General features: G+C 49.3%; 10 protein-coding genes across 10 annotated transcripts; 2 read left to right on the forward strand and 8 right to left on the reverse strand.

Moving 5' to 3' along the window:
• Positions 1–359: 359 nt before the first annotated feature.
• Positions 360–857, forward strand: C8Q69DRAFT_441812 (outer membrane protein TOM13-domain-containing protein; the record flags this gene model as incomplete). The annotated part of the gene is made up of 2 exons (XM_028628780.1): positions 360–641; positions 738–857. 2 exons carry the CDS (start codon positions 360–362, stop codon positions 855–857), a joined length of 402 nt encoding a protein of 133 aa, XP_028487273.1.
• Positions 858–1,299: 442 nt separating this feature from the next.
• Positions 1,300–3,331, forward strand: C8Q69DRAFT_525295 (60Kd inner membrane protein-domain-containing protein). The gene is made up of 3 exons (XM_028633603.1): positions 1,300–1,430; positions 1,487–2,263; positions 2,331–3,331. Exons 1-3 carry the CDS (start codon positions 1,341–1,343, stop codon positions 3,024–3,026), a joined length of 1,563 nt encoding a protein of 520 aa, XP_028487274.1. The 5' UTR covers positions 1,300–1,340; the 3' UTR covers positions 3,027–3,331.
• Positions 3,332–3,654: 323 nt separating this feature from the next.
• Positions 3,655–5,227, reverse strand: C8Q69DRAFT_143506 (P-loop containing nucleoside triphosphate hydrolase protein; the record flags this gene model as incomplete). The annotated part of the gene is made up of 4 exons (XM_028625455.1): positions 4,649–5,227; positions 4,278–4,561; positions 3,949–4,158; positions 3,655–3,831 (listed from the first exon to the last, which is right to left on the reverse strand). Exons 1-4 carry the CDS (start codon positions 4,773–4,775, stop codon positions 3,655–3,657), a joined length of 798 nt encoding a protein of 265 aa, XP_028487275.1. The 5' UTR covers positions 4,776–5,227.
• A 2,924-nt stretch (positions 5,228–8,151) lies between these two features.
• C8Q69DRAFT_441815 (acyltransferase 3) lies at positions 8,152–9,695 on the reverse strand (the record flags this gene model as incomplete). Its single annotated transcript, XM_028628781.1, has 3 exons — positions 8,152–8,828; positions 8,888–9,515; positions 9,573–9,695. The coding sequence occupies 3 exons, from the start codon at positions 9,693–9,695 to the stop codon at positions 8,152–8,154; spliced, it is 1,428 nt and encodes a 475-aa protein (XP_028487276.1).
• Positions 9,696–12,745: 3,050 nt separating this feature from the next.
• C8Q69DRAFT_143586 (transcription initiation factor TFIID subunit beta) lies at positions 12,746–14,639 on the reverse strand. The gene is made up of 2 exons (XM_028625456.1): positions 13,869–14,639; positions 12,746–13,809 (listed from the first exon to the last, which is right to left on the reverse strand). Exons 1-2 carry the CDS (start codon positions 14,372–14,374, stop codon positions 13,035–13,037), a joined length of 1,281 nt encoding a protein of 426 aa, XP_028487277.1. The 5' UTR covers positions 14,375–14,639; the 3' UTR covers positions 12,746–13,034.
• Positions 14,640–15,216: 577 nt separating this feature from the next.
• C8Q69DRAFT_143618 (S-adenosylmethionine decarboxylase proenzyme) lies at positions 15,217–16,893 on the reverse strand. Its single transcript, XM_028625457.1, has 2 exons — positions 16,678–16,893; positions 15,217–16,612 (listed from the first exon to the last, which is right to left on the reverse strand). Exons 1-2 carry the CDS (start codon positions 16,796–16,798, stop codon positions 15,237–15,239), a joined length of 1,497 nt encoding a protein of 498 aa, XP_028487278.1. The 5' UTR covers positions 16,799–16,893; the 3' UTR covers positions 15,217–15,236.
• A 1,262-nt stretch (positions 16,894–18,155) lies between these two features.
• Positions 18,156–20,127, reverse strand: C8Q69DRAFT_413437 (transcription initiation factor TFIID complex 60 kDa subunit). Its single transcript, XM_028628323.1, has 3 exons — positions 19,509–20,127; positions 19,029–19,447; positions 18,156–18,978 (listed from the first exon to the last, which is right to left on the reverse strand). The coding sequence occupies exons 1-3, from the start codon at positions 19,876–19,878 to the stop codon at positions 18,430–18,432; spliced, it is 1,338 nt and encodes a 445-aa protein (XP_028487279.1). The 5' UTR covers positions 19,879–20,127; the 3' UTR covers positions 18,156–18,429.
• A 1,093-nt stretch (positions 20,128–21,220) lies between these two features.
• C8Q69DRAFT_143664 (hypothetical protein) lies at positions 21,221–22,659 on the reverse strand. The gene is made up of 2 exons (XM_028625459.1): positions 21,681–22,659; positions 21,221–21,615 (listed from the first exon to the last, which is right to left on the reverse strand). The coding sequence occupies exons 1-2, from the start codon at positions 22,214–22,216 to the stop codon at positions 21,333–21,335; spliced, it is 819 nt and encodes a 272-aa protein (XP_028487280.1). The 5' UTR covers positions 22,217–22,659; the 3' UTR covers positions 21,221–21,332.
• On the reverse strand, positions 22,660–25,067 carry C8Q69DRAFT_143663 (CRAL/TRIO domain protein). Its single transcript, XM_028625458.1, has 4 exons — positions 24,906–25,067; positions 24,013–24,710; positions 23,209–23,959; positions 22,660–23,169 (listed from the first exon to the last, which is right to left on the reverse strand). The coding sequence occupies exons 2-4, from the start codon at positions 24,681–24,683 to the stop codon at positions 23,104–23,106; spliced, it is 1,488 nt and encodes a 495-aa protein (XP_028487281.1). The 5' UTR covers positions 24,684–24,710; positions 24,906–25,067; the 3' UTR covers positions 22,660–23,103.
• A 161-nt stretch (positions 25,068–25,228) lies between these two features.
• Positions 25,229–27,637, reverse strand: C8Q69DRAFT_456168 (amino acid permease). The gene is made up of 6 exons (XM_028629819.1): positions 27,214–27,637; positions 27,071–27,141; positions 26,906–27,019; positions 26,370–26,854; positions 25,992–26,317; positions 25,229–25,930 (listed from the first exon to the last, which is right to left on the reverse strand). Exons 1-6 carry the CDS (start codon positions 27,358–27,360, stop codon positions 25,502–25,504), a joined length of 1,572 nt encoding a protein of 523 aa, XP_028487282.1. The 5' UTR covers positions 27,361–27,637; the 3' UTR covers positions 25,229–25,501.
• Positions 27,638–27,812: the final 175 nt, after the last annotated feature.

Genomic DNA, 27,812 nt, shown 5'->3' on the forward strand with positions numbered 1-27,812 from the left:
TGATATAAATAGCCATGCTGGATTTCTAATTTGCAAATAGCTATCCTCCTTTGTCTTGTTTACCCCAGGGACTGTTTCATTGATAGCTACCTAGGTACCTAGTTTGTTACAAGCGGATTATCTAAGCCGCGAGCCCTCCTACCTTCAGTCAACGGTTGCAGACTGGGTTCCCTGGGCCTGATGCTGCAAACCGACCCAGATTCACTGCCATAATCAATCAATCTATACACTGATCAAGTCTCCTCCCTTTCGTCGGAGAAGGAGATGACAAAACTGCTCTAACTTCTCACCTTCTGCCGCCTGTTGCTGCAAACCCTCCACTAGGTCCATCGGTGGCCTCAACAACATCTCCCCGCAATATGGCTTCTGACGACAACGGCAGCTCGCGCGTCGAGCTCTACGAGTCAGGCCTGACCGTTCCATCGGATTCTGAGAACTACTCTGCAAACCACGAATTGTCATCTTCTCCTCCTTCGACATCGAGCTCGCCTCTGATCCTATACAAGCCCCCCACGCTCTGGAGCATCCTGCGCGGGGCGGCCATCAACCTCGTTCTGCCCTTTGTCAACGGACTGATGCTGGGCTTTGGAGAACTATTTGCACATGAAGCTGCTTTCCGCCTGGGCTGGTCGGGTACTAAGGTGCGTCTACGATTCAGTCGATAATTATCTTCGTCTAGAGATTCCTACCTGTGCCTCGCCGGTCTTGCTCGAGCCTTACTGATTCGCTTTCTCCAGATCTTCCCCACCTACCGACGCTCAAGACCTGTTGGTCCCGGAATCGAAGCGCGAGAGATCCCGACGAGCAGGAGACGCGGTAATGCCGTGAACCTTGAGGACGCGATGTCTCTGGAGTGAATTTCCCGGATGGAACTGGGGCTTGGCTGGAAAGCCACCAACCCCCCAGAAAGAGTAAGGATGATGCGCACTATATGACTATCTCTTAATGTGGCCATTATCGTTTTTGTACATAGATACAGAGGACATCAGTACAGGCCCCGACTGGATGGCGTCTAAGGAGTGTTTTGTTTTCAGTGTACTACAACCTGATCCAGGGCTTGTCGGATTAAATGCACCTCTGCACTAAATATCATGTAGCGCACAATGGGACTTGATACAGATTTCTTTTCTGCCATTACCAGGAAGACTAGTTAACTAATAGCGCACATGTATCCTGCTTGTTTGTAGACTGCATAATTAACCGGCTGCGATGGATGGCATTCCGGCCGCCCGGCAGAAAGTTCTTGGCGCAAAAAGTGTAGCGACACCGCGGAGACTACAGTATTCATCTGGACCTCAACCCATCTGTTGCCCGGAATTGCTCCGCCATCGTACTTCAAAATGCTGGGCGGAACAGGCTTGAGAGGTCCTGGCGCTGTTGCTGGCCTTGCCAGGCAGAGATTGACTACGTCTGCATCTCCCAGTCGATCAGTTTGTCTTCCATTCATTCTCCGCGTCCCAGCTCCGATGCTGACTTTCATGGCTAGATCTCCTCTTTTGCCGGCCGCGTCCCACGAGTGTCTGCACGCTTGGGAAAGGCAAATGCCATTCTCGCGTCTAGCTCTCCGTCGAGGGCCACAGCCTTGCCAGCATTTCGAACAATTTCCGCTCGTTTCAACTCTACCTCTTCGGCCGCGCCGGCAGCTGCCGCGACAACTGCGAATAGTGCTGCTGCTGATGGCACAGGTGCGCTGGATGCGGTCGATGTTACCGATCTATCTGCTACAGATATCACACAGATCCCCGAGCATGTGGGATATCTGAAGGACATCGGGCTGGACTATGGATGGGGTCCGTCGGCCTTTATCGAATATGTCCTTGAGCATATTCACATCTACACCGGCTTGCCATGGTGGGCAAGCATTGCGGCAACGGGTCTATTAGTCCGTGCTGCTCTTTTCAAGCCTACGATGTCCGCATCAGATACCTCGGCCAAGATCTCGAACCTCAAGCCGATCTCCACGCCTCTTCGGGCCAAGATGATGTACTATGCGCGCGAAGGTAATAACCAGGAAATGCTGAAGGCCAGAGCAGAGTTGCAGGAACTTCATGACCTCCATGGAGTCAAGTCGTGGAAGGCTTTTGTGCCTATGCTACAGATTCCTATCGGATACGGTTGCTTCAGAGTCGTGAGAGGAATGGCCGCTCTGCCGGTGCCCGCCCTCGCTATGGAGCAGATTGGATGGTTGAAGGATCTGACTGTCTCTGATCCTTACTTCATCCTTCCTACCTTCGCGGCTGGATGTCTGTTTTTGACCTTCCGGGTACGTATTGATGTCCCATGTATGTGTATGTGTATGTGAATACGAAGACACTAACAACCTACAACAGAAAGGTGGTGAGAACGGAATGAACGAATTCACCAGGACGACCATGGGCAAGGCTATCCTTTACGGTCTTCCCGCTATTTCGTTTGTCTTCATGGCCTTCTGGCCGAGTGCCCTTCAGATCTATTTCTGCACGACTGGTGCCTTTGCTCTGTGCCAGGCGTATCTTCTCAACTCCCCCAGCTTCCGTAGAAGATTTGGCCTGGAGATTCCCATCCCCGCGCTGCAAACATCCGCGGGACCTTCGCAGGCGGGCGGAGACAACACCCCCAGCAGGGGCCTTCGCCTGATCTATGATGCGATCGAGGCGGAAAAGGCCAAGGCAGCCAAGGCTATGGAAGAGAAGCCCGCAGCTAATGTAAGCATCATCGACCGTGCCATTAACTCCGTCAAAGAAGGCTCCAATAAGTTCAGGAGCGAGATGCAAGAAAAGATGAACGAGCTTAGCGGCCAGGGACCGGTAACAAATGCTCACGGTACGCCTGCAGCGCCGCCGAGACTAAGTGAGAAGGACCTGAAGATGGCAGAGGACTATGACAAGAGACGGAGAGAAGAAGAGGAATGGAAGCGAGAGGAGAGAAACCACGCTCGGAGAGAAGCACACCTCCGAGCTTTGGAAGCCGAGAGAGAGAAGGCCAGACGATCCTGGCTCAAGCAGAGCCAGCAATCCGCAGCCAAAGCCAAGGCCAAGCAAAGGTGAAAAGAAGAAAAAAACAAATAAACCTTCTGTGGATCTGCATTCTCTCGTTCTGGTTGAAACAAAGGAAACTATTTGGTTTTCTCTTGCCGGAGTTTTCGCTGTTGACGGCAAATATGTATTCATGGGAGCTTTCCTTTTTTTTTTCGCACCGTTGGCAGAGGTTATCCCCGCTATCATCCTTGTAAATTATGCTGCTATGTACCATTGTAGACTTCATCTTCAAGAATCCTATATAAGAAACAAAGAACGCAATTCTTGATCTTGTCGGAGACCAGAAATCTATGCCCCCTTTTTCCAAATCATAGTCTTCTCGGGAGTTCTTCTATACCTGTAAATGTGAAGGGAAGAAATAATCCTATATGTATATAAAAAAAAGATCACATTTCCCAATCCAGCACGGGATAGAAAGAGAGAAAATAAGTCCTAGACTCCAAAATCTACACGAGAAAAATATCATCATAATTCCAGAAAGGAAAAGAAAAAAACCACCGGAGAGCGCCTCCCGCTCAGATGGAGCCAGTTCCATTAATATCAAATCATAAAAAAAAAAAAAAAAAAAAGACAAGAAACGAACAAAATACCCCCGGAGCCCACCGCGATCTCACCACCCCCCCACCCCCCAACTCCCTCAGGGATCGAGGTGGAACACCCTCACGCCACCACCACCACTACTGCTGGTAGAAGAAGTGGAAGAAGAAGCGGAGGGGTCCTCCTCGTCATCAGACGGAGCGAAATCGTCTAGTAACCGGTCGACCACGTGCTTGATCTGGCCATATACTTCCTCGATCGTATCCTCGGCTTTCACCTAGATGAATCCCAATCAAATCAGCTCTGATTCACCTTCATACTATTAAACCCGGAGGGGAGATAGGGGATAGGAAACTCAAAAAGGAAGTCACATGAAGTTATTTGGACTACTAACCGTAGATACGATACCCTTGGCACCGAGGAACCGAATGACCTGCCTGCATTCACTCTTGAACCGAGCCAGGCGTTTGGTGAAGATCCGTTCGTGTTGGAGGAACAGCTCGGCTGCATCCTGGTCCAGGGGGATCCCCAGTAGATCTACGGACCGGAAATACAATAGGTCCTGGGAGCACTCCAGGTGAATAACGTGGCGGACTCCGAGGGACTAGATCGAATAACAAAAGTAGGGTTAGATATCAGTAGTAACGTATAGATATAGGAGTCACGTGGGTAGGGTTTAAGAGGGAGTAGTTTAAGTGAATTGAATGAATTAAGCTAACTTACCCGGGAGTAGTCAAGATATTGGTCGATCGAACAGGGGAATCCATCAAGGAGGAACGTGCAATCGCCGTCCTCTACATGCCAGGTGATTTCGTCCTTGATAAGAGTCATGATCAGGCCGACTGGGGGGAGTTTGCCTTCTTCACGAGCGGATTTGACTGCTGCAACGGCGCCGGCTGGGCCGGTTTGTTCGAATCCGAGGAGCATAGCATCGACATCTAGATGAATGAGATCCAGCTCTGCAGCGAGACGAGCGCAGTGTGTGCTCTTTCCTGATCCGGGACCTCCTGGATAGTAGATTCTTTATTTTAGTATGTGGCCAGTTATATTTATAGTGGAGTATGCGAGGGCAGTATTGATGTAAGGAATCTTACCTATGACGAAGATGACTGTAGCATCATCCAAAGTCCGGCGGAGGGGGGGACTAGTAATGACCATGGGATCTCCATCGTTGGTTCGGCGCACAGGCGGACTGGGAATCCAGATTCCTTCCATTGTCATTGTAAACGGATTTCCCTTTCGAGTAGATATGCTCTATTTAGACCGTCGATGAAGAAAGTGTCTGAACGGGGTCCGTCGAGCAGCTGTAGGCCGGAGTAACAGCAGATCAAACACGAGGTTCTCGATGGTCTGGGTTCAGCAAGTACAGAACGCCGAAAAGTAGCAGACAGGAAAAGAAGAATACCAATCTGCAGACTGAAGATGCGGTTCTCGAGTTGTTCAGGACTGTCTGGAAGTAGAAGAAACGTGAAGATGTAGATGCGTATGCAAATGAGCCAGAGGAAGAAAGAATAAGTAAAGAAAGACCAGAAGCTGTGATACCCGAGTTGAAAGAGCGGTTTCTCTAGTCAGAATCTTTCCTGAAGAGGTGCCTTTTAGAATATATGAAGATCTGACCCGAGATCGAACGTCCCGATCCAGAAGTTGGATACCAAAGAGAGGTAACAAGGATAAAAGAGAGTAATCAAGATAGCTCGAGACAGACCCAAAACCCTTCTTGGAGCAGAAGTCTTAGGATCTCCCCGTTCAAAAGTCTTCTTCCAAGATATCAAGACCCAAATCGTCGAGCTCAAACGCTGAGATCGAGAAGTTAGTCGGGTATCAAAAAGAGGAACGAGAATGCAGAAAAGTAGCCAAGATAGCTGAAGACAGGTCCACCACCCTAGTAAGAGTAGAGATACCAAATCCTCTGTTCAATAGCTTTATCTGCAAGAGTGTTTCTCGGAGAATGAAGAGGTCTGACTCGTCTCGAAGCTCAAACTGTCAGATCCAGGAGTAGATATCTTAAAGAACCAAGAATGAAACAGCAAGATAGCCAAGACAGCTCAAGACAGCCACGCAACTCTACTCAGAGTATAGAATAACCATCGTTCTGTCTAGCAGCTCTCTCAGCCAAGGTGTTTGTCATGGGAAAGGAGATGTCCTGCTGTCTTTGTCGCAGCCGCGTGAGGATATATGACTCGCCGAGACCGACGACTAAGCAAGCACACGCAAAAGGGGTCACTTTTTTGCAAAATCAATGGCCCCATGACAAGAATTCACTTCATAAGTGTTGCTGGACCTTTTGTTAGGAGTCAATGACATCGTTGCCTAGCTTGTGCTGAGACGAGCTGACTGAACTGGATTGATTACTGAGCAGTACAGCGCAGGTTCGTGCTGTTTAGAACAATCTGGACTCTAGTTTTCTTTCCCATGATAATTCAAAACAAAAGGTGATTGATAGGTTTGGATATTAACAAAGAATTGTTTCCCCGAAAGGGTAACAAACAGAAAGACAATTCAAACAAGAGCATAGTCCGGTAAGTGAACAACTATACTGTATGAGAGCGGTTCATGTCTCGATTCGGTGGCAGAAGTTGTCCCGGGGACAACTTCTGCCACCCTAATCGGCAGGATCTCCGTCTTAGAGCTGCAGAGCCCCTAGTACTAACAGCAAAAGTCAATTCTCGCTATGATGGACGACGTCAACAAGACCGAGCTCGTCGTTGCCGGGATCATAGGCGTGGTTGCCCTCACTGCCGGTAGAGCCATCTTCTCGAATATCAATCAAGCTCCCCGCAGTATTCAAGAGCAAAGAGCATCGCAGCAATCGGGAGAAACTTCGAGTCAGAAGTCCACGAAAAGCAATAATGGGTGAAAGCTCCGTATGTAGTAAATCCCAAGCAGCATGGGACAATCTGTCCTGATAGCAAAATACAAGTACTGATCGCATCACACTTTTAGGAAAGGACGACGACACAAAAGAAAAAGAACCAATGATAAATGCCAGTATGGTCTCTGACGATGCTAGCAAGAAGGCTCATAATCCGAAAGACGGATCTCGAAATCCATGGAGTAAGTCAAGCCGGTCATAAAGCTTGAACAGGAGAACATGCTGATCTAGTGACAAGCTCCTGGAAGGATCTGAAGCCCTGTAATGACAAGATACCAAAAGGAATCAGAAGGCTGCAGGCATAACGAACAACATATCGTAAACATGATAATCAAACCTCACTCTTCGTCGAGTATACTATATCCAGATCTACCAAAATGCCCGGAACCGGCCTTCTGATAACAGGCTTTCGGGAATCGGCAGGATTGAAATGCTATTTTACGGAATCAGCCACCACCGTTTCTCATAGGCGAGAGCCCCGTAATACTGCTAAAAACAAATCTCCGAGAGGACGCCACGAGCTCAGTGCAAAATGAGGCTTCGTCGAGCGTTAAAATTAATGCATGGGGTAAATTAGTAATAAATCCGCCCCCGGGTCCCCAGGTCATATTCGCGGATCACCGTATGGTACTGATCCTACCTAACTTGTATGTGATCGTCATAACTTGACTGCATTTCCTCGCTGTTTCCAGCAATCCAGCCCTCTAGATACACTCCAGACAATATGGAATCACAGCAGCTCTCACCGTAGTGTGAATTCATCTTCCCTAGCGATATTTATAAAAAGAAAACAGCCCCCTATGTAGGAAATTCTTGGCACTGTATCATTTCGGCGAGCCAAGAGTCTTGGAAGTAACAAGTAACTAACTAGTCAACCACTCGTAGAAATGTGGCTTGAGGGGGAAAAGGGACTGGAAATATGGTCCTCCTCGTGAAAGTTGTCCAGTAGCAAGATAAGATCCAGGGGTTATTAGCAAATCATACTGAATGTTCAATTCTAGATCGTATGTTAGCCTAAGCCACAACATTATTATTGGAGGAATGTGGAATTCCGCAAAGTAGCGGCCCCAGCGTATGTTCCACCCAAAATATGATACAGCATTCAATAATAAATTATGCTCACTGTTTGCGGATTTCACCGGAGCTTTGTGCTATGTATTATTATTGATGGGGATTCTCACATGCATGTCTCAGTCAGGATTGCTATATAGGACTCTCCTCTGGATATGGAATTCCTTGTATATTGACTAATTAGTTAAGACATGCTACGAAATTGCAGTCTCTATACTTGTCTGAATTGTCTCCATCTATGGTAACTGTACAGATAAGAGAAGACAACGTAGACTCCGCATCTTCTCTAGAGGAAAAGAAAAAGAAATTTAGGAAATGGTAAAATATTTGTGAACCATCACTTGAACTCCTGAACACGATGCGGAGGGCCCGGAAGGCTGAGCAATTAAGAAAAAAGAAAAAGAGAAATTGGTATTTTGTCCCAAAAAAAGACAAGTGATAATAGGAAATGCTTCGGTTCTGTCCGCACAATGCAATTATATCGGATAACGATTGGTTAGATCACGACACTCGCTGACTGGCCAGCCAGAATCAGAGCGTGTTCATAGATCTGTAAATGGACAGACACATAGTCGTCTTGACCAGGAAAGTGATACTTGCTGATGCAAGGAATCAAGAAGAGACGGCGGGCTGTGGTTATCGAAGGGAATGACATCAAGCCGTAGGCATCGGTAACGACGTTAGCGGCATGGGAGGATGAGGCTTCTCGTCCTCCTCGAACATTAAATTCTCGAGCTTCTGTGTCATTCTTGCACAGAACGGGTCGACATAGTTCGTCCACAGGCTGGCACAGATGTAGACAAGCACGATCCAGCAGGGGATACTGATGGCAACCACCCACGGAGGCCGGATGTGGAGCCATGGTGGCGGAATAACATTACCATCCGCATCGACGGTTTCCTCCCAGGGCTGCCCAGTGATTCCGTAAAGCATCCAGACTAGGGGCACCCGGAGCAGGGTACCGTGGACGAGATACACAGCGAAACTCTGCTTTCCAAGCCAGAGTAGCAATCGACTCGACAAGAACTCCTTCACTCCTGGAGAAATGAAAATGGCGAAGATGATGCAGTCGGCAGCGATAGCGGTATATCGCTTTCCGATATTGACTTCTGGCGGGAAGATGTAGTTCGAGAGCCACAGCATGGCATTCGACCAGCCGGACCACTCAGGATGTTCTCCGGGGTATCCAGCAACGAAGAGACCAAATGCACATACTGATGCGGCAACGATCTTTCGGAGCCAGCTGTGCGTGTCAACGAATTCCTTGAAGTTCAGATCATAGGACAAATCACAAAGGAGCATTCCGTACACAGCCTGCGTCTGGAAGGTCTCTGTGGGAAAAAGGTTAGCGACTAGATACACCGTGCCACGAAACGAACAGGCAACATACCAACATCCTTTCCTGCGTCCTGGTGGAAGTAAAGGAGCATGCCGACGTAGACCATAAAACGATAGCGGAACTTCAGATACATGGTGGCGAACAGCAGGATATAGACCAACATCGAAGCCTTCAGAAGAGGCAGGAGAGCCCACTGGTGGTCATCGTAGGCCATGTATCCCGTCGTCCAGGTGCTCAGGAAGTTCTTGAACAGCCGGATCACCTCCTTATAGAAGGAATCCTCCAGGTCCGGGGCCGCATAACGACACCACCAGCAGTCAGATCGGTTGGCCACCGTGAAGCCTCCGCACTGAGCGATCACCCACGAAATCACCATGGCGATGGTGGCCGGGAAGATCAAACGAGGCGGACGGCGGAAGGCACTCTTGGCGATGGTCGTAAAGGCGGACTGGGTGTTTCCCGCTCGGGAGAGCTTCAGCGGCTTCAACGCACACACATAGCCGGTGAGAAAGGCGAAGATGGTGACGCCAATACGGCCTTGCCACGGGATTCGGAATACAGGCCACTGAAGCAGCCGCGGAGCTGCATCTGGTGTGTCGCGCGGCGAAAACAGATCATAGTCCCATGCTCGTGCCAAATGGGTGAGGACTACCATAAACGATGCGATTCCTCGGAGACCCTATGAGAGTCATGTCAGTCTCTTGATGGTCGTGGACAGCTGGAGAATTAGACATACATCAACCCATTTAACGGTCTTCTTGGGATCTCCCTTCACTGAGGGGTCTCCGCCGGACCATGGGAGCGCCGCGGGGATGGTCTCCCGCAGTCGCTCGTAGATATACGAAGGATTGTAAGACATAGTACCGTATGAGACGCTAAACTCGAGAGAACCCAATCGACATATCCAACAAAAAGAGGCAGAAGGTCCCTACCCGGAAGGTTGCTGTAGCTGGGGCGGATGCTTTTAATAGATCAAAAGAATGACGAGGAAACGATAGATAGACCGGGGAAATGCAACCAGGTTTAAGCGTATTGTCTGTTAGCAGCCGCGTGAGCAGGTAGAAAAGGGATCTAAGGCGAGAACGGGCAGCATACTGATTAATTTGGAGAAGGGGGGCAAAAGCTCCATGTCCCAGCCAAGAAGCCGGCCAAGCCAGCCAAGAAGACAAGCCCATGTATGAGCCTATTCCGAGGATCGATTGCGCCATATCCGGAAGTACCATGACCACTCGTTGACTCCATCCAGCGGTCGATCTGGTACCATCCCTTCCATACTCGGTTGTGAACCACTCAGAGTACGTCAGTGTCGCGGCTGCGAGCCGTCGCCGGGAACAGTTGTTGGTGAATGACTGGTAATGATCATTGTTAGCTATCCTGTGCAGTCTTTTGCTTCCTGTTCCTGGCCTGTACCATACGGAAGGAGAGTAGGTATCCGCCGTCGGCCCATGCCAGAGCCCGTTTAGGGAATGGGGAATACTCAAGAGGGAATAGAATAATATTTAATATTATTATCGAGAGCCCTTGCGGTGAGACAGCGTGACGGTTCAGCTCTGGGCAGTTCCACCGGTTCAGTCCCTTGTGGTGCCGGATTTGGCGTTGGATCTTCTTAACTCGCTCGTGGCCGGAACTAAACATGGCCCACGATCCACCAGTCCCTGGGCCGTCTTCTGAACTTGTCGCCGTTCTCAGTCGTGTGCCCCTTGGATCTGCCGCTAAGAAAACTCGTTAAGGTTAAGTCTGTTCTCCAGTATCGAACTTATTAAGCAGAGGTTGACAGCTAGTTAGTTAACTAGGGACTATCCAGTAGCCTCGGTTCATACGCAACAACAGCATTCATTATTTAACAGCATTGTCTTCCATACTTCTGGTCTCGAACCACGGATCACATTCGAGTCGGCGCGGTATGTGGCCAGTGGCTGTCAACTTTGCAAGCGGCCCTCGACAGAGATAAGGAGAAGAATTCAATCAGAACAATCACAATGCCGGGATCAGTTCGTGACCAGGTCTGGCCCAGAACGTGGATTAACTACTATCGACTCTGGGTTGTCGCGAGAATGTAAGACGCGTCACCTGCTTCCACCGTCTCCGTACGATGATAACATTGCGACGAGACAAGGCTGTAACTGCATCTTGCTCTAGCTAGCTAGTCGATGCGCCCAGCGGTTCTCCAGGCTCCTTGCGGCGTAGATGAGTACGCAACGGGGAGAGAGCGCGCCGCAAGAGACCATTTGCAACCCCCATCACGCCATAAGGAGGACGCGTCTCATGGCAAAGTACTACCAAGAATCAGGATACGCTCTGGAATGAATGATATGGAACAAAACATTCGTCTTGGAATCAATCAGCCCATTAATCCACTAGCAGATCGACACTGGAATTCATCAAGATAAAGATGATTAATGATTAATCACTCGACGGAAAGATAGTTAACTACTTAATTACATAGTTAGTCAACTGGATGATTGAAATGGACTCCTTCAGATCGATTAAACTATGCCTGTCATACTCGGGTTATAAACAATTTTTCAGCATTGACCAGGCAGCGACAGAGCATCGGGATTCTGCTATTCTCTTCGATAATCATTCGATAAGTATTATCCAGGGCGAGATATTCGCTATCTATCGAGATTCTAAGTACTACTGCAACCCCAGAAAGTAACAAGTACCTATCAACTGATACGCGCTAACTATCCACTAGCCTGCTGGATTGTGAAGCGCAACTATAGAATAATACAATTATACTCCATCTATAGATCTATTTATTAGTCTAGTCCAGTTCCCCAGACAAGTTTACTCTACTGAGAAAGTAGCGTTTGAACTCGATACTCGATTCGTCATCAGGGGTTCTTAGCTGACCGCGCTGCGACCCTTTTCGACTTTTCTCGTGGCCCAAAACAACAAAGCACAATCTAACTAGACTGGTTCGGAACGCTTGCGACACTGATAATCCGAATAGGTATCCCATCTCTCCTTGAACTGAACTAAACAAGGCTCTAACATCTGTCGGCTGCGGCAGCTCACGGTATCAGATTTGGTTTGATCTATACGGAGAAGTGCATCAAAATTGACTGCCAACGCTAGTAATCATGCTAGTATGCAAATTACACCCCTATCCCCGAGGAAACACCAGGTCTCGCCCTCTTTAAATAAGGATATTGCTTCTGTTATTGAATAAATATATAATTTATCGCTTCGGAATATCTTTGTACTTATAATAATCTTGATATAATATATTATTAAGCCGAAAAAGAAAAAGAAATATAGGAAGAATGTGATAAATTAAGGGGGCTATTTTAGTATACAAAAGCTTTTACAAATTTAGTCCTTTATCCTTAAGTAGTTTAGATAAATAAAACAATTTCCTAAAATATCTCTAGAATCAAAATACGTAATTAGTAATACAATGGTATTTATCCTGTTATTACTAGCGTTGGCAGTCAATTCTGATGCACTTCTCCGTACTTACCTTAAACTGCCACTAGGAGAACTCTAGACTTGGCAACTCCAGACTTTGCATAATAATGGAAGCAGTCGTTTGAAAGCCTAGTTGGGACAGAAGAAACGTGAATATGGATTGCATCCTCCTGCACGCATCTCTGAATGGAATAGAGTGCCAAGGGATTCATCTCGATTGCAGATCTGGGCTCGTGTGTGGGACTGTCAATGACAGTCTCAATCCTACGCTGGCTAAGTAGTCTAGTTGAATATCCCCTGGCAATGTTGTAAGAGCTGGATCCAGTTCAAACTGCAGCATCTAATCGCAACGGAATCAATACCAGTATCATCACGTTCAGGCATCAACTGGAGAATGAACGATCATTATCCATCCCCCATGGCCCACTGCTGTTTGGCGACAATAGCCTTTGCCGTACATAGTTAACTTAACAACCACGACAGAGTCCCTGAGAGTGGTAGCTCCAGTCTTGCAATGATGTGATATAGTGGTAAACTGTCATTCATTCTTTCATTAACCCTATTCCGAATAGCCAACATTATTATATCTAGTCCAGTAAAGAAATAAGAATTCCCGTCCTGAACCTGCGACTAGAAATATGCTCCGTAGTAATGTACATGGTATCATAGAAAAAAAAAACTAGAAAGTCAATGGATAATGTGCCCTCTCAAGATCAATCCCAGGATGCAACTTTTGTGGACATGAAGAACTTTTTTCTTTTCACCTGAATGTGATCTTAAAGCCTTATCGAAACAGCCTTCTGCCACCAGAGCCAACACTCCACGTGAAGGCACCCCGAACGCCCAGATTCTGCAAACTCAACCCCGACATTCCGACCCCGCCTCCTTCGCAGTCGCGCTTGTACCGCCGTAGTGCCTCACGGAGGTGCGTCGGAAGAAGCTGGCCGCGGTGTGGATTGGGAGGAAGCTTGAATTCCCGCTTTGGACGGATCTGCTCTTGACTAGGAGTAGCAGGTATTGTGCTCTGCGATAACGGCGCGCTGGCCGGATTGTACTGGCCATTGCTGGGAACTGATGGAGGAGGTATATGGTGAGGAACCGAAGACGGTACAGTGTCTCCATTTCGCTCAGCTGGCTCTTGCTTCACGCCGTTCTGCTTCTGCTCCGTTGTTGCTGATGTCTCCGCTGACTTGGAGGGTTCGGGTGTCGACTGAGACGCGGCTTGGGCTGCAGCTGCTTTTGCTGCTTCAGCTCTTGCTGCTTCTGCCGCTCTGACCTCGGCCAGTCTAGCTTCTTCCGCGGCCTCTTCAGCCTCGAAAGCAGCCAGAGCAGCCTGATCATGGGCCTCTGCCCACTCTGCCTGCACTGTTCGAGCCTTTTCGATGATTTCTCCAGCAAACACCTTAGTGAAACCGTTAATTGTTGTTACCACACTGGCCGGCACAGACTGCGAAAGCGCATGGTTGACGATTCGACGCAGAGTTTCTTTTCTTAGTTTCGCACGTTTAAATAGATCGTAACGAGCAGATTGGATCGGATTGAAGGCGTCAACGAGAATCCTGGAAAACAGTCAGATAAGTACGAATCCAACTTATGGGAACGCTTTTGCAACACATACGCGAGATTCTTCTTCTCGGCCTCCGTATCCGTAGGGCCTTCGTCCCCCCCCAGCAGCTCTCCCTCATCGTCAAAGTCTTCATCCTCATCTGCATCGTCGCCGCCTCCCCCTCCACCTGCTCTGACCGAGCTACCATCTGCATCAACGGAACCTGTCCGCGTCCCATCAACCGTCCCCGCTCGCGTGCTCATGGCATCTTCCCTTTCTCTCTCCTTCTCGGCCTTGCTCTTGCGACCGCGTTTCTTCAATTTCGCTCCTGCGAAAACACCTTCACCCGTACCCACGCTCGCACCGCCCAAACTCCCTGTAAAACTGCCCGTCACACTGCCCGCATCGCTGGCCGCGCTAAACGCGCGCGGATCTGCAACAGAAGAAGCGGGAAACGATGTCTGTCGAAGCGGGTGCATGCGAGGGCGCTTGATGCCTGGCTGTGATGCCGTAGACGAGATAGAAGGCCGCTTGCGCGGGTTGGGCGGGTTTTGCTGAAGGGGCGGAGGCGATGACATCCTGACGAGAAGCTAAAACTGGTATTGCTTTTTCTGTTCGTGATTCGAATAGCGGCGCTGTTGCGGTGAATATACAGCGTATTTCCACCACCTGCGTTTTGATGGAGAATAGAGTAACGCAAGCTCCGAGATGGCCGAAATGTAAGGGTTTATTCTTCAAGGTCTAATACAAGTTGATGTCAATTTATTAGAAGTCATGCGAATTTGAAAGGACTGCTGCACGGGTGGCGGGGTAAGGGTGGAATAATCCAGAGGTTGAGTGAGCAGAGCGGAGAACATGTCGCGGAGATGCGCAGATGAAGTGAAGCTGATGGATGACCCGATAAGGCAAGCGTGCCAAGACCACTTTCCATTCACTGATGGTATCTATTGTTCCATGCAATAACAATAGTCCATCGCAGAATATTTATTGCGGAATATTTATTGGGATTCTCTTCATCAGTGCTCTCCATACATGCTCATTATTACATTTTCCAGGTATTCACCTGGCCTCTGTGGACGTCTTGGTCACCAGTCTTCTTACAACTACAAAAACCACATCATACTAAGTGGCTTTATCTTCCTGATCTTCTCCAGAGGCAAAACTACCTTGCCATCACGCACATCTCACATTAAGAATTCATTAGCAAGTTACATAAAGAGTGGTGAGAAGCGAAGCCGAGATACAGATACGCAAAAGCCAAAAAAAGTCCATATACTCTTCTGGCTAATATTCCAACGCTTAGCCCTAATAGCAAAGGAATGTGCGGTTTCAGAACAGAACATCAGACACGGGAGACGAGATACAAGAAATAGAAAACCCATGAGCTTCCTTTTCAGGTAAGACCATGGGTTATAGCCAAGGGAAACGACCCCAGATTCATCAGAACCCATACTCTCCAATCCTCGGGGCACCGCCCTTCCAGTCGTTGCGCTCATAGTAGCGGAAAACCAGATCGTAGCCATCGAGATCGTGGACGATACGGTCAACCCGGCGGTAACCGGGGATTTGCTCCATCCCGGCATTCCGGCGAGCAGCGTGACGAGAAAGCGTCTTAACGCTGTCGACGTCGCTGTCGGCTTGATCGACGCCTGGCTTCGCCTCGAAGAGAGTCACGCTGAAACGTCCAGGTTTGAAAATGTCCACAACGTGCTTGACGATGTCAGCAGTCTCCCGGCCCTTCTGCGCATGGGGCACGTTTGTCTCAAAAGACGCGTAGGAACAGTGAGGTTCCGGTGTGACGTGCACAGTGAAGTAGTGCGTCCCAGATGCACCTTCAGGGGCCGGAATAACACCGTTAGCAGAAAATCCGCAGGGAGTGAACAGATACGCATCTATGCGAGACTCGGGATATTTGCTGGTCGGGTAGACGTCCGACAATCCACTGGTCTCCGATACGACAGTTCCCAGCGCATGTCCTTCCGTAGTGAGCTCCGGGGGCAAGGTCTTGCCGCCGTCGGAGCCCTCGTCACTCATGTCCGAAGAGTTGCTGAACACGTCGAAGTGATCTTTGCTCTCCTGCTCGATCTCCCTGTAACGGGTTTCTGCGACCGCACTCGCATGGTCGAGATAGAACTGCTTGGCGTTCTCCTCTTCCAGGTCCGTCATCAGGATCTCAAGCGTTTCGTCATACTCTTCGCCCTTCTCCACTTCGGTTTTGGCCGCAGCCATATCTCCAGGCAAATTGAGAACCTTGGTCTGGGTCTCATGCGTAGGACTCTCGGGAGGAGTCAGCGTAGTATATGGCTCGGTCAAGTACAAGTACCAATGCTCCCCGTTCATCTTTCCAATCATGTAAGCGCTTCCACCAAGGAAAAGCTTGTCCAAGGTATTGACCTCATCTCTCCAGCTGCGGTGAGGGCCGCGCTGGCGGTCTGGAAAGAGGAAATTCTTCCGACTGTAAAACACACGATAAGGCGCAGCAGCAACGCCAATTCCCCTCGACGTAGGGGCAGTGGACTTCGGGAATCCGGCAAAGAGAGCCGCAATCTCCAAAATACGTGGTAATCCGGATAGCAGTGTGGTCGTGCCACAAGTCTTGAGGATCAGTTTGTGAGGCCAGACAAACATGCTGGACTCGGAAAGGAGATAGGCGTCGACATCATCGGACTCCACGATAGACAGCACCTTGCAGTTTACGAGGTCAAGCATGTCTTTCCATATTTCCGCAGGAACGGCCTTAAGGCCGGTAGGCTCAGAAGCTCCGAGGAGATTCTTAGCAGACGGAGCGAACCAGACTTCTAGAAGCTTTTCAGGTCCTAATGATCATTACGTTAGCAATATGACTCTGGCACAAAAGGGATTTCTGTCAAGGATGACAAACCTTCGAATGCATTTGTCGAGTCAAGATCGACGGTAGCTTCATGATTTATCGTAAGAGACGGCGTCCCGGCAAACGAGGACGGGGAAGTCGTATAGTTCTTGGGGATCCCAATGTACACCATATCCGTCGTTCAGCAGAGATACGTCTGCTTATAAATGGGGATGCGAAAGCGAAGAGCGATTTAGGAGTGTCCGTGATACTTGAGAGAGCAAGCTTGTGGAAGCACTATCTGCCACCCAGACGAACAATGCGGTGTCCGTCTGAGAAGAGAAGGCCCGTTATCCAAACGGAGAGGCTGGCAAATCGGCCAGCTAGGATGATCGTACGATATAAACTCCCCGAAGGGTCGTTATGGAGGTCGAGTGGAAAGAGGAAGGAGGAAAATCTTGGGGCAGGGAATTGTGACTATCGGAAGTGACCCTCGTCCTGAAGATACCGATACCTGTTAGAGTATCGGGTCTAGCAGCCGAGAGTATCTGCTCTGCTGGTAATATGGCGTAGAGATTTGTAGACGTGAAAGTGAGAACTCGTGTTATCTGGGCCTGGGTAGCAAAAATGAAGAGTCAGTCTGGGGTCCACATCCCACTAGATGGCAGAGGCACTGTCATGACAATATTCACGACGCAACATATTAGAGACAGCACAGCCCTGTTGCCAAACAGTCACAGGGTAACAGAACCCCCACAGGAAGAAAATGACAACTGCAATGGCAAGAGCGAGTCGCCCTCTCCCGGAGGCAAAACCCGCGAACGGGAAGAGATTCAGAACCATAAGTAGCCAACAAAAGGAAATATTCACAGTCTGTAACAGCAAAAGAAAAATATAGACAACTTACTTCGAGGGCTTGGAGAGGAAACGCAGAAGGTCCTTCGGGCTCATGGAGGACAAGGTACAATTCTGCTTAAAGAGAGAAGCAGCTAAACGCCACTGGTTAGTACATCAACAGAGAGGACAACGGCGTTGAACCCCTTCGAGGATGCACAAAAAAGACCAGAGACGTGATTATGCGCAATAGAAAATCGCCCGTCCAAAGGAAGAACAAGTAATTGTGCCTCCTTTGAACCCTGAAAAGACGGCGCGGGGTCCAGTTAGGGCAGGTTTGTTGCTCGTGTGTGTGGGTTGACCGAATTCGTGGGGTGCTCCGAAGACGAAATAGTTAATCTCTGCAAAAAATTTCAAAGGGTCAGTGCCTAATGCGCGGGGAGCAGGCAGAAATGATGATCCGCAATTGATCAGGACATTGAGGAGAAATCCACACAAGGACAGAGAAGAGAAATAGTAAAATTCCTTACCGAGATGAGCAGAATATGATGCGTCGGAGAAGACGTTTCCACGAGGGAGAAAGAATTGCAGAGAACCGGCTGGAGCTGGACGCTGAGGGAAACACTCGTGTGACACAAAGAAGGCGGTGAGCGAGGTCAACACCAGTCGGGCACGAATAATGAATGACTACGAATCTATGATGGAGTAACTAAATGCGCGATTCCAAGTATCCATCTATGATTTGCCAATGCATGCTACTAGGGGAGTTATATAAAGAATCCATGAATGCATCGTCCTCTTAATCGCAAGAGGGTATCGTAGGAAATGGTGCCCCAACCTTTTCAAGACTACCATAACAGAACAATGAATAGGTAATGAAAACACAGTCGACATGCTCGTTTCCCTCCGAATAAGCCAACCAGCACCAGAACGCCTAAGGACCGTAACTACTGTGCCTGGAGATTCTTACTGCGCACGAAACACCTCCATTCAGTCTCCGAGGATCGCATGTGCCAGCTGCACCTCCCCTGCGTCCGCAAGTCGCGCGGCAATGAGTCCTCCGACTTTCTCACTGAGGCGATCCCTGAGCTCGTCCGTGACAATAGCACCGTGGCCATTTGCGAGATGGACGCGCCCATCCTCCAGTGTCGATAACACTGCCAGCAATGCCTGCAAGACCTTTTCTGCTTCTGGTTTTCGAGGGTTGTCGTCGCTGAGCCCGTCTCTCAGTAGCTGTTCGTAGAGTTTCAGATTAGGCAAGATGAGCTCGCGCACAACGTCTGGACCTCCAATGGCATGCAGTCCGATAATCGCGCCGTAGTGAGTTCCAAACGGTTTGGCCGGATCCAGAAAGTTTTTAAGGCATGACCGTGCCAGTCTAGGCTTGAGCGTATGTGATGAATGCGAATATTTCCTGGCAATAAGTCCCAGAAGAGAGGCTGCCAGATCTCGTAAAGCGAATTGCTCCGCTAGGTCAGCATTGCCTCCAAGCTGTCTTCCGATAAGACATGTCAAGACAGGGGGGACGAGAGATGCGACCTGTGATCCGTCAGCTAGATGCAGGTAAAACATCGTACTTTGAAACTTACATAAGGGTCCACATATAAAGACTTGTTCTGAATCAGAGCTTCCGCCATGTGCATCACCTGCGTCAAGGCAAAAATGTCTTTCAAGCTATGCGTAACCTTCTCTGAGATGAACTGAACAAAGTACGGCACCAGCTGGTGCAGACCAGGATCCTCTCGCAAACTCGAATAGCCAGAGGTTCTATATTCTTCGCTGGACTCGTCCAAGAAGGCATTGCACACCTTCTCGAAGTAAAGCTGCAATTCTTTGGAGAGGATATGTTTGACAAGCGGCTTGACGGCGACATTTGCGTTGCCGCTCATAGCAGCCAAGTTCGGGTTCGCGTTCGATCCCTTCGATACGAGCTCGAGATTGCGCGAATCGGCCGATGTAGGGTTCTGAGGGATAGATGGCTGCACGCCTTCGACTGCCAACCAGTGCGCTGAATAGGCTCTATTAGCAAACCGTCCGATCTCAAAAGAGATATATAGACACCTGCATACCTGTAAATGAGATCTCTCTCGGTACTTTTGGCAGCGGCGCATTAATGAGCTTCTCGAAATCCACCTCCTCATCCTCCACGTAAAACAACGGCTGTCCAGGTCCCAGGGAAGCTTCCCCAAATCGCAGCGGTCGCGACGACTCGTATCCATATAGAGGCTCGACGTCTAGGACCCGTAATGCAAGCGCTATATCCTGCGTCGTGAGCAGTGTGCGTTTACTGTGTCGCATGAATTTGAGAGCCTCCTCGAGCACTTGAGCAATGCGGTATTCGACGTCGCGCGCGAGGTTCTCGATCACATCGTTGTTCAGGTTCGCGATGCCAACGGACTCCGCAACGTCACGGATATTATCTGGATTCCAGACAGACATGATGAACAGTAGTTTCTGGGGAGGTCTGAAATAACGAACAAGGTTCGATAAGTGGCGGCGGCCACCGCGTCGGGTTAAGTACTGATGCTATTAGGTATCCGAAAGACTAGTATGAAATTGACGGACAGCGAGTCGCATTCTGAGACAAAATCTCGAGATTCCCGGCAGCAGTCTGATAAGAAATTGCAGGCTGCTGGGAGCCACTTGAAGAACCAAAGGCACTTGAATCAAAGTCCTGTCACTGCTACTCCGCTGTTGAAGCTATTCCGCGGCGAAAGAAAGTTGCACTTGTGGGTGACCCAACCGACCGTAGAAGATTCTGGAGGCCTGAGGCACAAAGGAATCAACAGTACTCAGTAGTAACATCCTACGCCATTTTAAACATATACATGCGAAATTAATTGTAAACGTCCCATAATATGTTGTGGTAACATATTAGTATTCGTTCATGGTCTAGTATCATCTTTATTCTCACACTCATATCTGGTCCTGGTTAGACGCAAAGCTAGGCGCCGAATAGCTAGCTATATATTTATGTTGATACAGTGTGTATCTCCTTCCAAGCGAGTCATCCGTGATGGCGACTTGGTCATGAATGAAGACTCCAATCGGGATTGCCTTTATTCTTCACACTGGTCGGTAGTATGATAATGATTGGCGAAGCTAAGACACGAAATGCATTGGGCTGTTCTATATACAAGCCCCGTAACCATGCAAGCTGTATATAGTTGTTATTGGCCACCTCGAATCGTAGTGTAGGTAGCTATCAGGCTATTCACAATCTTCTCCGCCTCTTCTTCACCCGATGGCTTCTCTGGAGGAATGGTATCTGCCATTGGAGCCGCTTCTTCAAACGGGACCTCTAAGGTGACGGTCTCAGTCATTGGGGTCGCCTTAGTATCGATGCGAAGTGTTCTTGTGAGAGGTATGGCACAAGATTCACTCTCAAGATACTCCCTTTCCAAGCGAGCATTATCCAAGTGGGCAAGAGTGCTTCCTGTCGAACGAGAAGTATAATCCGGTCTTTCTAGTAACCGTGTCCTTTTTGACACAATGCGGACTTTCCTTTCTTCGACCCGGGGCGTGTCGAGAAGAACTTCTGCTGGTCCTCGGAAATCAATATGTAGAATCTCTTCCTGAAAAGTCCCAGAAGCCTGTGTGCCGGACAAGAAGGCATCACGTTCGCTTTGTGTAAGACTGGACCATTGGCCCCAGGGATCTGAGCCATCATCTCTTTGCCACTGCGTGAGCTGACTCTGAATTAATGATTGCTCTAAAGGGACGATGGTTGCGGTGTGGTAGATCTCGAGGCTTTTCCCAACCACTGTTGCATGCGGTTGGATTTCCCACGCTGATAACTCCTCGACCATAGAAGCTGGGTTGTTGTCGTATATATACCGAGGCGATGGCGGTGGACTCCTGGTATTGTTAGCGATATATTATGCGGAAGGTAGCTACCTGCCTAACCTTTCATGACTGTCATCATCGTCTCCTCGACATCCTTGGTGTATCGGAGCCGTAGTTACTCCAAAAGACGGGTGTGTATATTCAGGTGGTGGGCCTCGGGTGTCTTCCTCATTGTCTGGGTTGCCAGTGAGAAAACCAATATCAGGATCTCCTTTCCCGCCGCGACCAGCCTTCGCTTTCTCTGCAGCCACAATCGATCTGATCAGGGAGATTTGCTCATCAGGATTGATAACAATAATCTTTGAATTCTGCGTAGAATTCAAATTACCACTGAAGACGTGTTAGTATGCCGCACGTTGCCAGCCAGATAATGCTCTAGGGCAGCAACAACTTACCTTTGCGTCACGGCTCTAGAGTAGGCCAGCATTGTAACCTGCAGAAGCATCATCAACGACTGTTTAGCCTCTCCCAAATCCCCACGGATTTCCTTTATCCGCGGCTGGAAGAACGGCCACTTGAGCCGTTCCGTCGTGGAAAGCTTGATCTTCTCCCCCTCATTGAACCCACGAGAGCTGATCTGTTTACTCGCTTTCCTCAACTCATGATCAACATCCATAAAGAGATCTTTACACCGATTCCCCAGGGCCTCCGCGGTTTTAAGCCCACTTTCACTGAAGAGGCTATTCCCGGAGTCCCTCTCGCTAGAATATTCTTGTCCCGAACCCTCGCCCTTTGCTGGGGGTACTTTCTGCTTCATCAGTTCCCCCAATTGCTGCAAGATATTGGCCGTCAGGGAAATATCTTCCGCGATGTTGCTGATGGAGGAGGGCGCAGTCTTCACTTGGCCTGCAAATGCGATGAGTCGCAGCGATGTTTGGATCCCCACATCAGCGATGCCGACTACAGAGGACGCGGCACCGAGGGCCTCCATCGCGATGTCAACTCTTTGGAGCTAGTTCCACGATTGAAGTATCAATCTAGATCCAATAGGATTGTGAAAGTGGAAAAGTGGAATTTGGACGAAATTCAGGTATAGAAGAAAAAAGGTGATGTGCTCTTCAGCTATGACGATGTCATTCATGCCTACACTGGCGGGGCATCGGGACGATCCTCGATCGTCAAGCCTTAAAAGTGGGCGGGCGATCTCGTTCTCGCAGCTTTGGCAGCCTTATGCCTCAATTTCTGATCTGAGCTCCCGAAACGAACACTGTGGCGGCGCTTAGACATCGGCCTACCGTCGCATCATCGAACTCTAGTTAACCGTGTTGGTAGTATGCACTCGAAAGCACGGCCCATGTGGTGAGAATAGAAACTCAGAAAGATCTACTATTGTAATTGATCAGCTGAGTTAATACATGCTTCGCGACGATGCAAAGGGATTGATATGGCAGCGTACTTAGCTTGGTGGTCTTCTCAAAAGCCAAAACCGACCGAAGAGTGAAGTCGCGTGTATATTACACTCGGTGAGGTGAATGCCCATAATTTCACAGAAAACGATATTATGTATTCTATTAAGCTCTTAAGTGGCATAATAAGTGATAAGGGGAGGTATCAAAAAGAGCAGAAAACGACAACGCTTATTCAATCCCGCTATCCTCCTGGGTATCAAACGAACCGGCGTCCTTGACACAAACGCATGTAGTTGTGCTATAAGCCGGACATGAAACCAGACCAAATCCAGCCACAAATATCACCATAATCCATAGTATAATCCTGCCTTCTGTCAGAATACATGTCAAAGCCACACGAGACATAGGAGAGCACGCCGAACTTCAATAAGAGACAAGGGTATCTTATCAGCTAGGAAAGCTGCAGCATTTATTCGGCCCCAGCGGGAGCCAGCGCAGCTGCCCCGGCGGCGGACTCAGCCTTAGCTGGTTCTTCCTTTGCCTCTTCCGCCTGCTGCTCTTTAACTGGTTCAGCCTTTGCAGGTTCTTCCTTAGCCGGTTCTTCCTTAGCCGGTTCTTCCTTAGCCGGTTCTTCCTTAGCCGGTTCTTCCTTAGCCGGTTCTTCCTTAGCCGGTTCTTCCTTAGGCGGTTCAGCCTTTGTAGGTTCTTCCTTAGCGGGCTCTTCCTTAGCCGGTTCCTCTTTGGCTTCCTCCTTATTAGTTCTCTCCTCGACGGGCTCTTCCTTGGGCTTCTCTTCCTTGACAGGCTCATTAGACGGCTCCTCCTTCGCAGCGTCCTTTGGAGGTTCTTCCTTAGCAGGCTCATCTTTAGTTGCAGCCGGTGCGGGCTGCTCGTCTGAAAGACGAGGAGTCGCGCCGCTCTCTTTCAGTTCAGGTGCCTTTCCACCGTAAGACTTTGGAATCTCATCCGCAAAGGAGAACTCGCGGGCGAGATTCGCTCCATTGGTGATTGGGTGGAACTTCCGCAGTGTGTTCTTGCTGAGGAAGACTTTCATGGCGGTGAACATCCAGCCCATGATGGCAGGAACGTTGACGAAAAACTTTTCCCGGAGAAGCTCAGGGTAGGCCATACTGAACACTTCGATTGTCTGCTTGGAGGCAGCACGAATGGTTGGATTCAAGCGCAGAAAGCTGACATTCTGGTAGTCGTGGACCTGAATCATCTGGTATGGGTCTTCTCCTGTGTAGTCAATCACAGACGTCGCCTCGCCCAGCTTCAGATCCTTGACAGCAATCTCCATGAGAGCCACACGCCACTTGATAAAGCTATTGTATCATAAGAATCAGGAAGGACCATAAGTGGCGACAGAGGTACTTACTCATCGACATCCCCGAATGTTGCGTTGATATCCTTGACGGCACCATAGATGTTCCAGGTGAAAATCACCTCTCCATTTTTGGGGTCTTTGTGAGAGGTGATATATCCCAGACCACCATACTTGCTGGCGTTAAAGCTCGTCTCGACCAGTGCGGTGGGGTTGATCTTCTTGCGCCATTCCAGGGCCTTGGTTAACTGCTGCTCAGCCAAAGCGACATTGCCTTCATTGGCACGAAGGAACTTGATCAAGATGTTGGCCGTTGGGGGATGGCTGGCGTCCTTGAGGGTAACACCCCACATCTCACTGTGGCCGGTTTTAGAGAGAATAGAAGGGAGCTTGTCAAAGAACTGGCTCAGGGCCGGGTTCTTGGCAAGGAACTCTGGCTTCGCTGGCGCAGCTTCAGCAGGCTTTGCCTCTGCTGCATCGTTCTCCTTCGTCACTGCCGGCTCTTCCTTGGGCGCCTCTTTGGATTCCTCCTTTACGGGAGCGGCGGCTGCATCAGCAGTGGCAGGCTCGTTTGTGTTGGCTTCGGCGGGTTTCTCTGCAGGTGCTTCTGAGGGCTTCTCCTCCGGGACAGCAGCAGCGGTGTTCTCTGCGGTCGGTTCAGGGACCTTCTCTGCGGGCTGGCTGTCAGGGACAGCCGTTGGAGTGACCTGCTCGGTAGCAGACATCTTCTGAATCGCTTCGACAAAATAAATCTATTCAGACCTGAATCAGTAAAGGCTCCAAGGCTAGCAAATATGTGTAGCCCTCTTGATGAAGAGGCCTGAAACAAGAACTATGCCGATGGACGTATCACAGGCAACAATAAATTAGAGTGTGAGCGATATCGGTGCTTCCATGGAAACCTCAAACTAGTACAAAGCAAATTAAAATGTCTATTTGAGACTTACACTGCGATACAAGATCTCTGATGCAAAATATCGTGCTCAATGCAGTCGCGGTGCGTGGGCTGTCCAGCGTGGAATGTCTTGGAAACGGGGGGTTGTGTTTCTCAGGAGATTCTCAGGAGAAGAGCCGGCGGAGATAAATAACAGTTTATTAATTACTCCAAGTCCAGATAGTTACTTCGGGCTGTTCAACGAGTAAGCTCAGGAGCTTGGGGCAGCTGCGGCCCGCCCCATCGGGTCACGTGGAAACCGACGTTCCTGCGCTAACGGCCGCCTCGTACAGTCTGGACTGCGAAGATGGGACTCGCCAGCCGTGTCGTTGTTTCATCTTCACCTGGAGCATTCTAGCGAAGATGGTGCTCTAATTGGCCGTAGACTGCCCGCAAGACACGACACTTCACGAAGAATGAAGCATTCTGGTGGCACAAGCGCCGGCTCTGCTTACCCATCAGTGGAAGACAAGCAGGTCTTGTTTCACATCAACGCTCCCTTCAGATTAATTAAGATCATATTTAGCGAACTTCGCATGGTACTGAAATTACATTATGTATGTATGTATGTATGTACTTTTGTTTCAACGTCTTGACGAGAATATGTGCTCAATCTGCCACCTCCTTCACAGGACCTCTATACAGTCTCCTGCCGTATGTCCAATAGCTAATGAAGCTGATCGCCAACACTCCCAAGAATACCACGCTGGTCCAGTTGAAGTTCTCTGTGGTGACAGGGATAGTCGAGGGGAAGAACATGAAGAATGAAGTGAAAACAAGATATACGATCGAAAAGAGATTGACCCAGAGACCAAGTCGCCCTAGGCGCCAGGGCCCGAAATGGATACTATCCCCGCGGAGCCTGCGTATCACAAGGAGGATGATAGGCATCATGTAGGTGAAATACAGTGCAACCGTAGCGAGTCCCACAATGGCAGAGAAGGCTGCTGTATTCCCGATGTTGATAAGGCCCAAGAGAAGCAGCATTCCAGCAGTGACCATAACGGCGGTGACTGGGAGAGCACGTTTTTGGTCAATCTGCAACGAGAATGGAAGTTAGAAGATGATATCGGTGTATACGGGAAAAGGTTTAGCTCACATGTGCGATACGATCAGAAAAAGGCAAGCCATTGTCTCGTGCAAATGCCCATGTGGTGCGCGAAGCCGACGCCATGAGTCCAAGAGTGGAAAACACAGCGCTGGCAACAAGGCCACATACCATTGCCGTTGCTGCTTTCTTGGAGCCGGTAGCTTGGTAAAATATTTCGATAATAGGATACCCTGTTGGCGTTGCTAGAGCTGCCTGAAGATCCCCCATGCTAAACAGCACAGCGATTAAGAAGCCGAAACCCAAGGCGCCGTTGAGCAGGATACTCATCATCAGCGATCGTGGGACGATCACTTCAGCATTTTCGATTTCCTCGCCTGTAAAACGATGAGTCCAAGATCTCAGATGCCGCGAAGGGGACGAACTTACTCATATGTGCAGCCCCATCCCATCCGGTAAAAGGAAAGGCGCTGGTCATCAGACCAACACACCACGCGATACCATTGTTGTTCCAACCCCCGAGACTCTCAAAGTCAGTAAATACAAACTCTGCAGAGTGCTGAGGGGCCAGGTAAACCATGGGAATGAGTAGGAGGAAAAACATGCCGACGTGGAGCAAGAGCATGAGAGTTTCCAGGTGTGGCAGATATTTGATGGCAAAGATATTGACACAAACACTCAATACCACAATTGCAGTGAAAAGCAGAGTCCCATGCCATCGCTCAAAGACGTATGACTCGTCATTCAAGACCAACAGCCCTTGGATAATAGTGCCACCTAGGAAGGCAGGTGATGCAACTGCTGCCATCCAGGCAATGACTGTCACCCATCCTGTTACCCAACTGAGATGTATCGAAGCGCCAGGGGGTGAGAGGAGCGCAACCCAGTGATATTGTCCTCCTGAAGTTGGGGCCCTTCACATTGTTAAATGACTTCCTTTCCTGTGAGTTCGTTTGAGGACTTACATAGACGCTAGCTCTCCTAGAGAGGCTGCAGTTGCTAACGTCCCGAAGAAGCACAGGATATATCCATACACGAGCGACACCGGGCCCCCATTGACCAGACCACCTTGCAATAGACTGCCTTTATCAGTGATGTGCGGTTTAAACAGGAACCAAGGGAATCCTTACGCAGCCAGCGGCTCCCATGTAGCCATTAATGTAGTTGAAAATCCAAGCATCGACATAAAACCGAATTGTCGCTGAAAAGGCAGAAGACCGTCAGTATCTATGCTAATTTCGCAGAAACGATGATCCCAGAGCAACTGTCTTACCTTAAGCTGTGGACGTTTCCCCTGTCGCTGCAGAGCCTGTGAATCCGACAACTGTTGGACTTTTCGAGACATCTCGCTGCAGCTCTCGACACCATCGTCGAACACCGGTGTCGCATGACACTGCTTCTCGACATCATAAACGCCCATTGCCGGTAGTTCCTCTCCTGGAGGAAAGACGTCAAGTCTGTTTCGTACGAAGGGAATGAAGATCAGAACTATTAGGTACAAGAGAGATTTATTCACTGAGAGTTATGCTGCGTTTACTGCTATGCCTGCAGTTGCTGTGACGGAACAGCACACGCCCAAAATAGGATGCTATACATGTGTCACAGAGGAAGTCCAAGGACAATTCTTGTATCTACATGGAATCGATCTCTTAATGTATTACTCACGAGGCACACTGCCTCACGTCGGCAGGCCAGTCGCGTCTCGATCCCTGGCTAGAACAATTGGCCCATGCATAGAGCAAATATCAGCTAGGAGACAGAGTGCCCTTCCGGCATGGCCCTCCGGCGCGGAGAATTCCGCTGGATAGATTATCTAGAAAAGCTGTCACAGTATGGTATGCAAGGGGGGTGGAGGGAGCTTTCTTCCTCCGA

The sequence above is a fragment of the Paecilomyces variotii genome, assembly GCF_004022145.1.
Source record: "Paecilomyces variotii strain CBS 101075 chromosome Unknown C8Q69scaffold_2, whole genome shotgun sequence".
NCBI classification, from domain to species: Eukaryota; Fungi; Ascomycota; class Eurotiomycetes; order Eurotiales; family Thermoascaceae; genus Paecilomyces; species Paecilomyces variotii.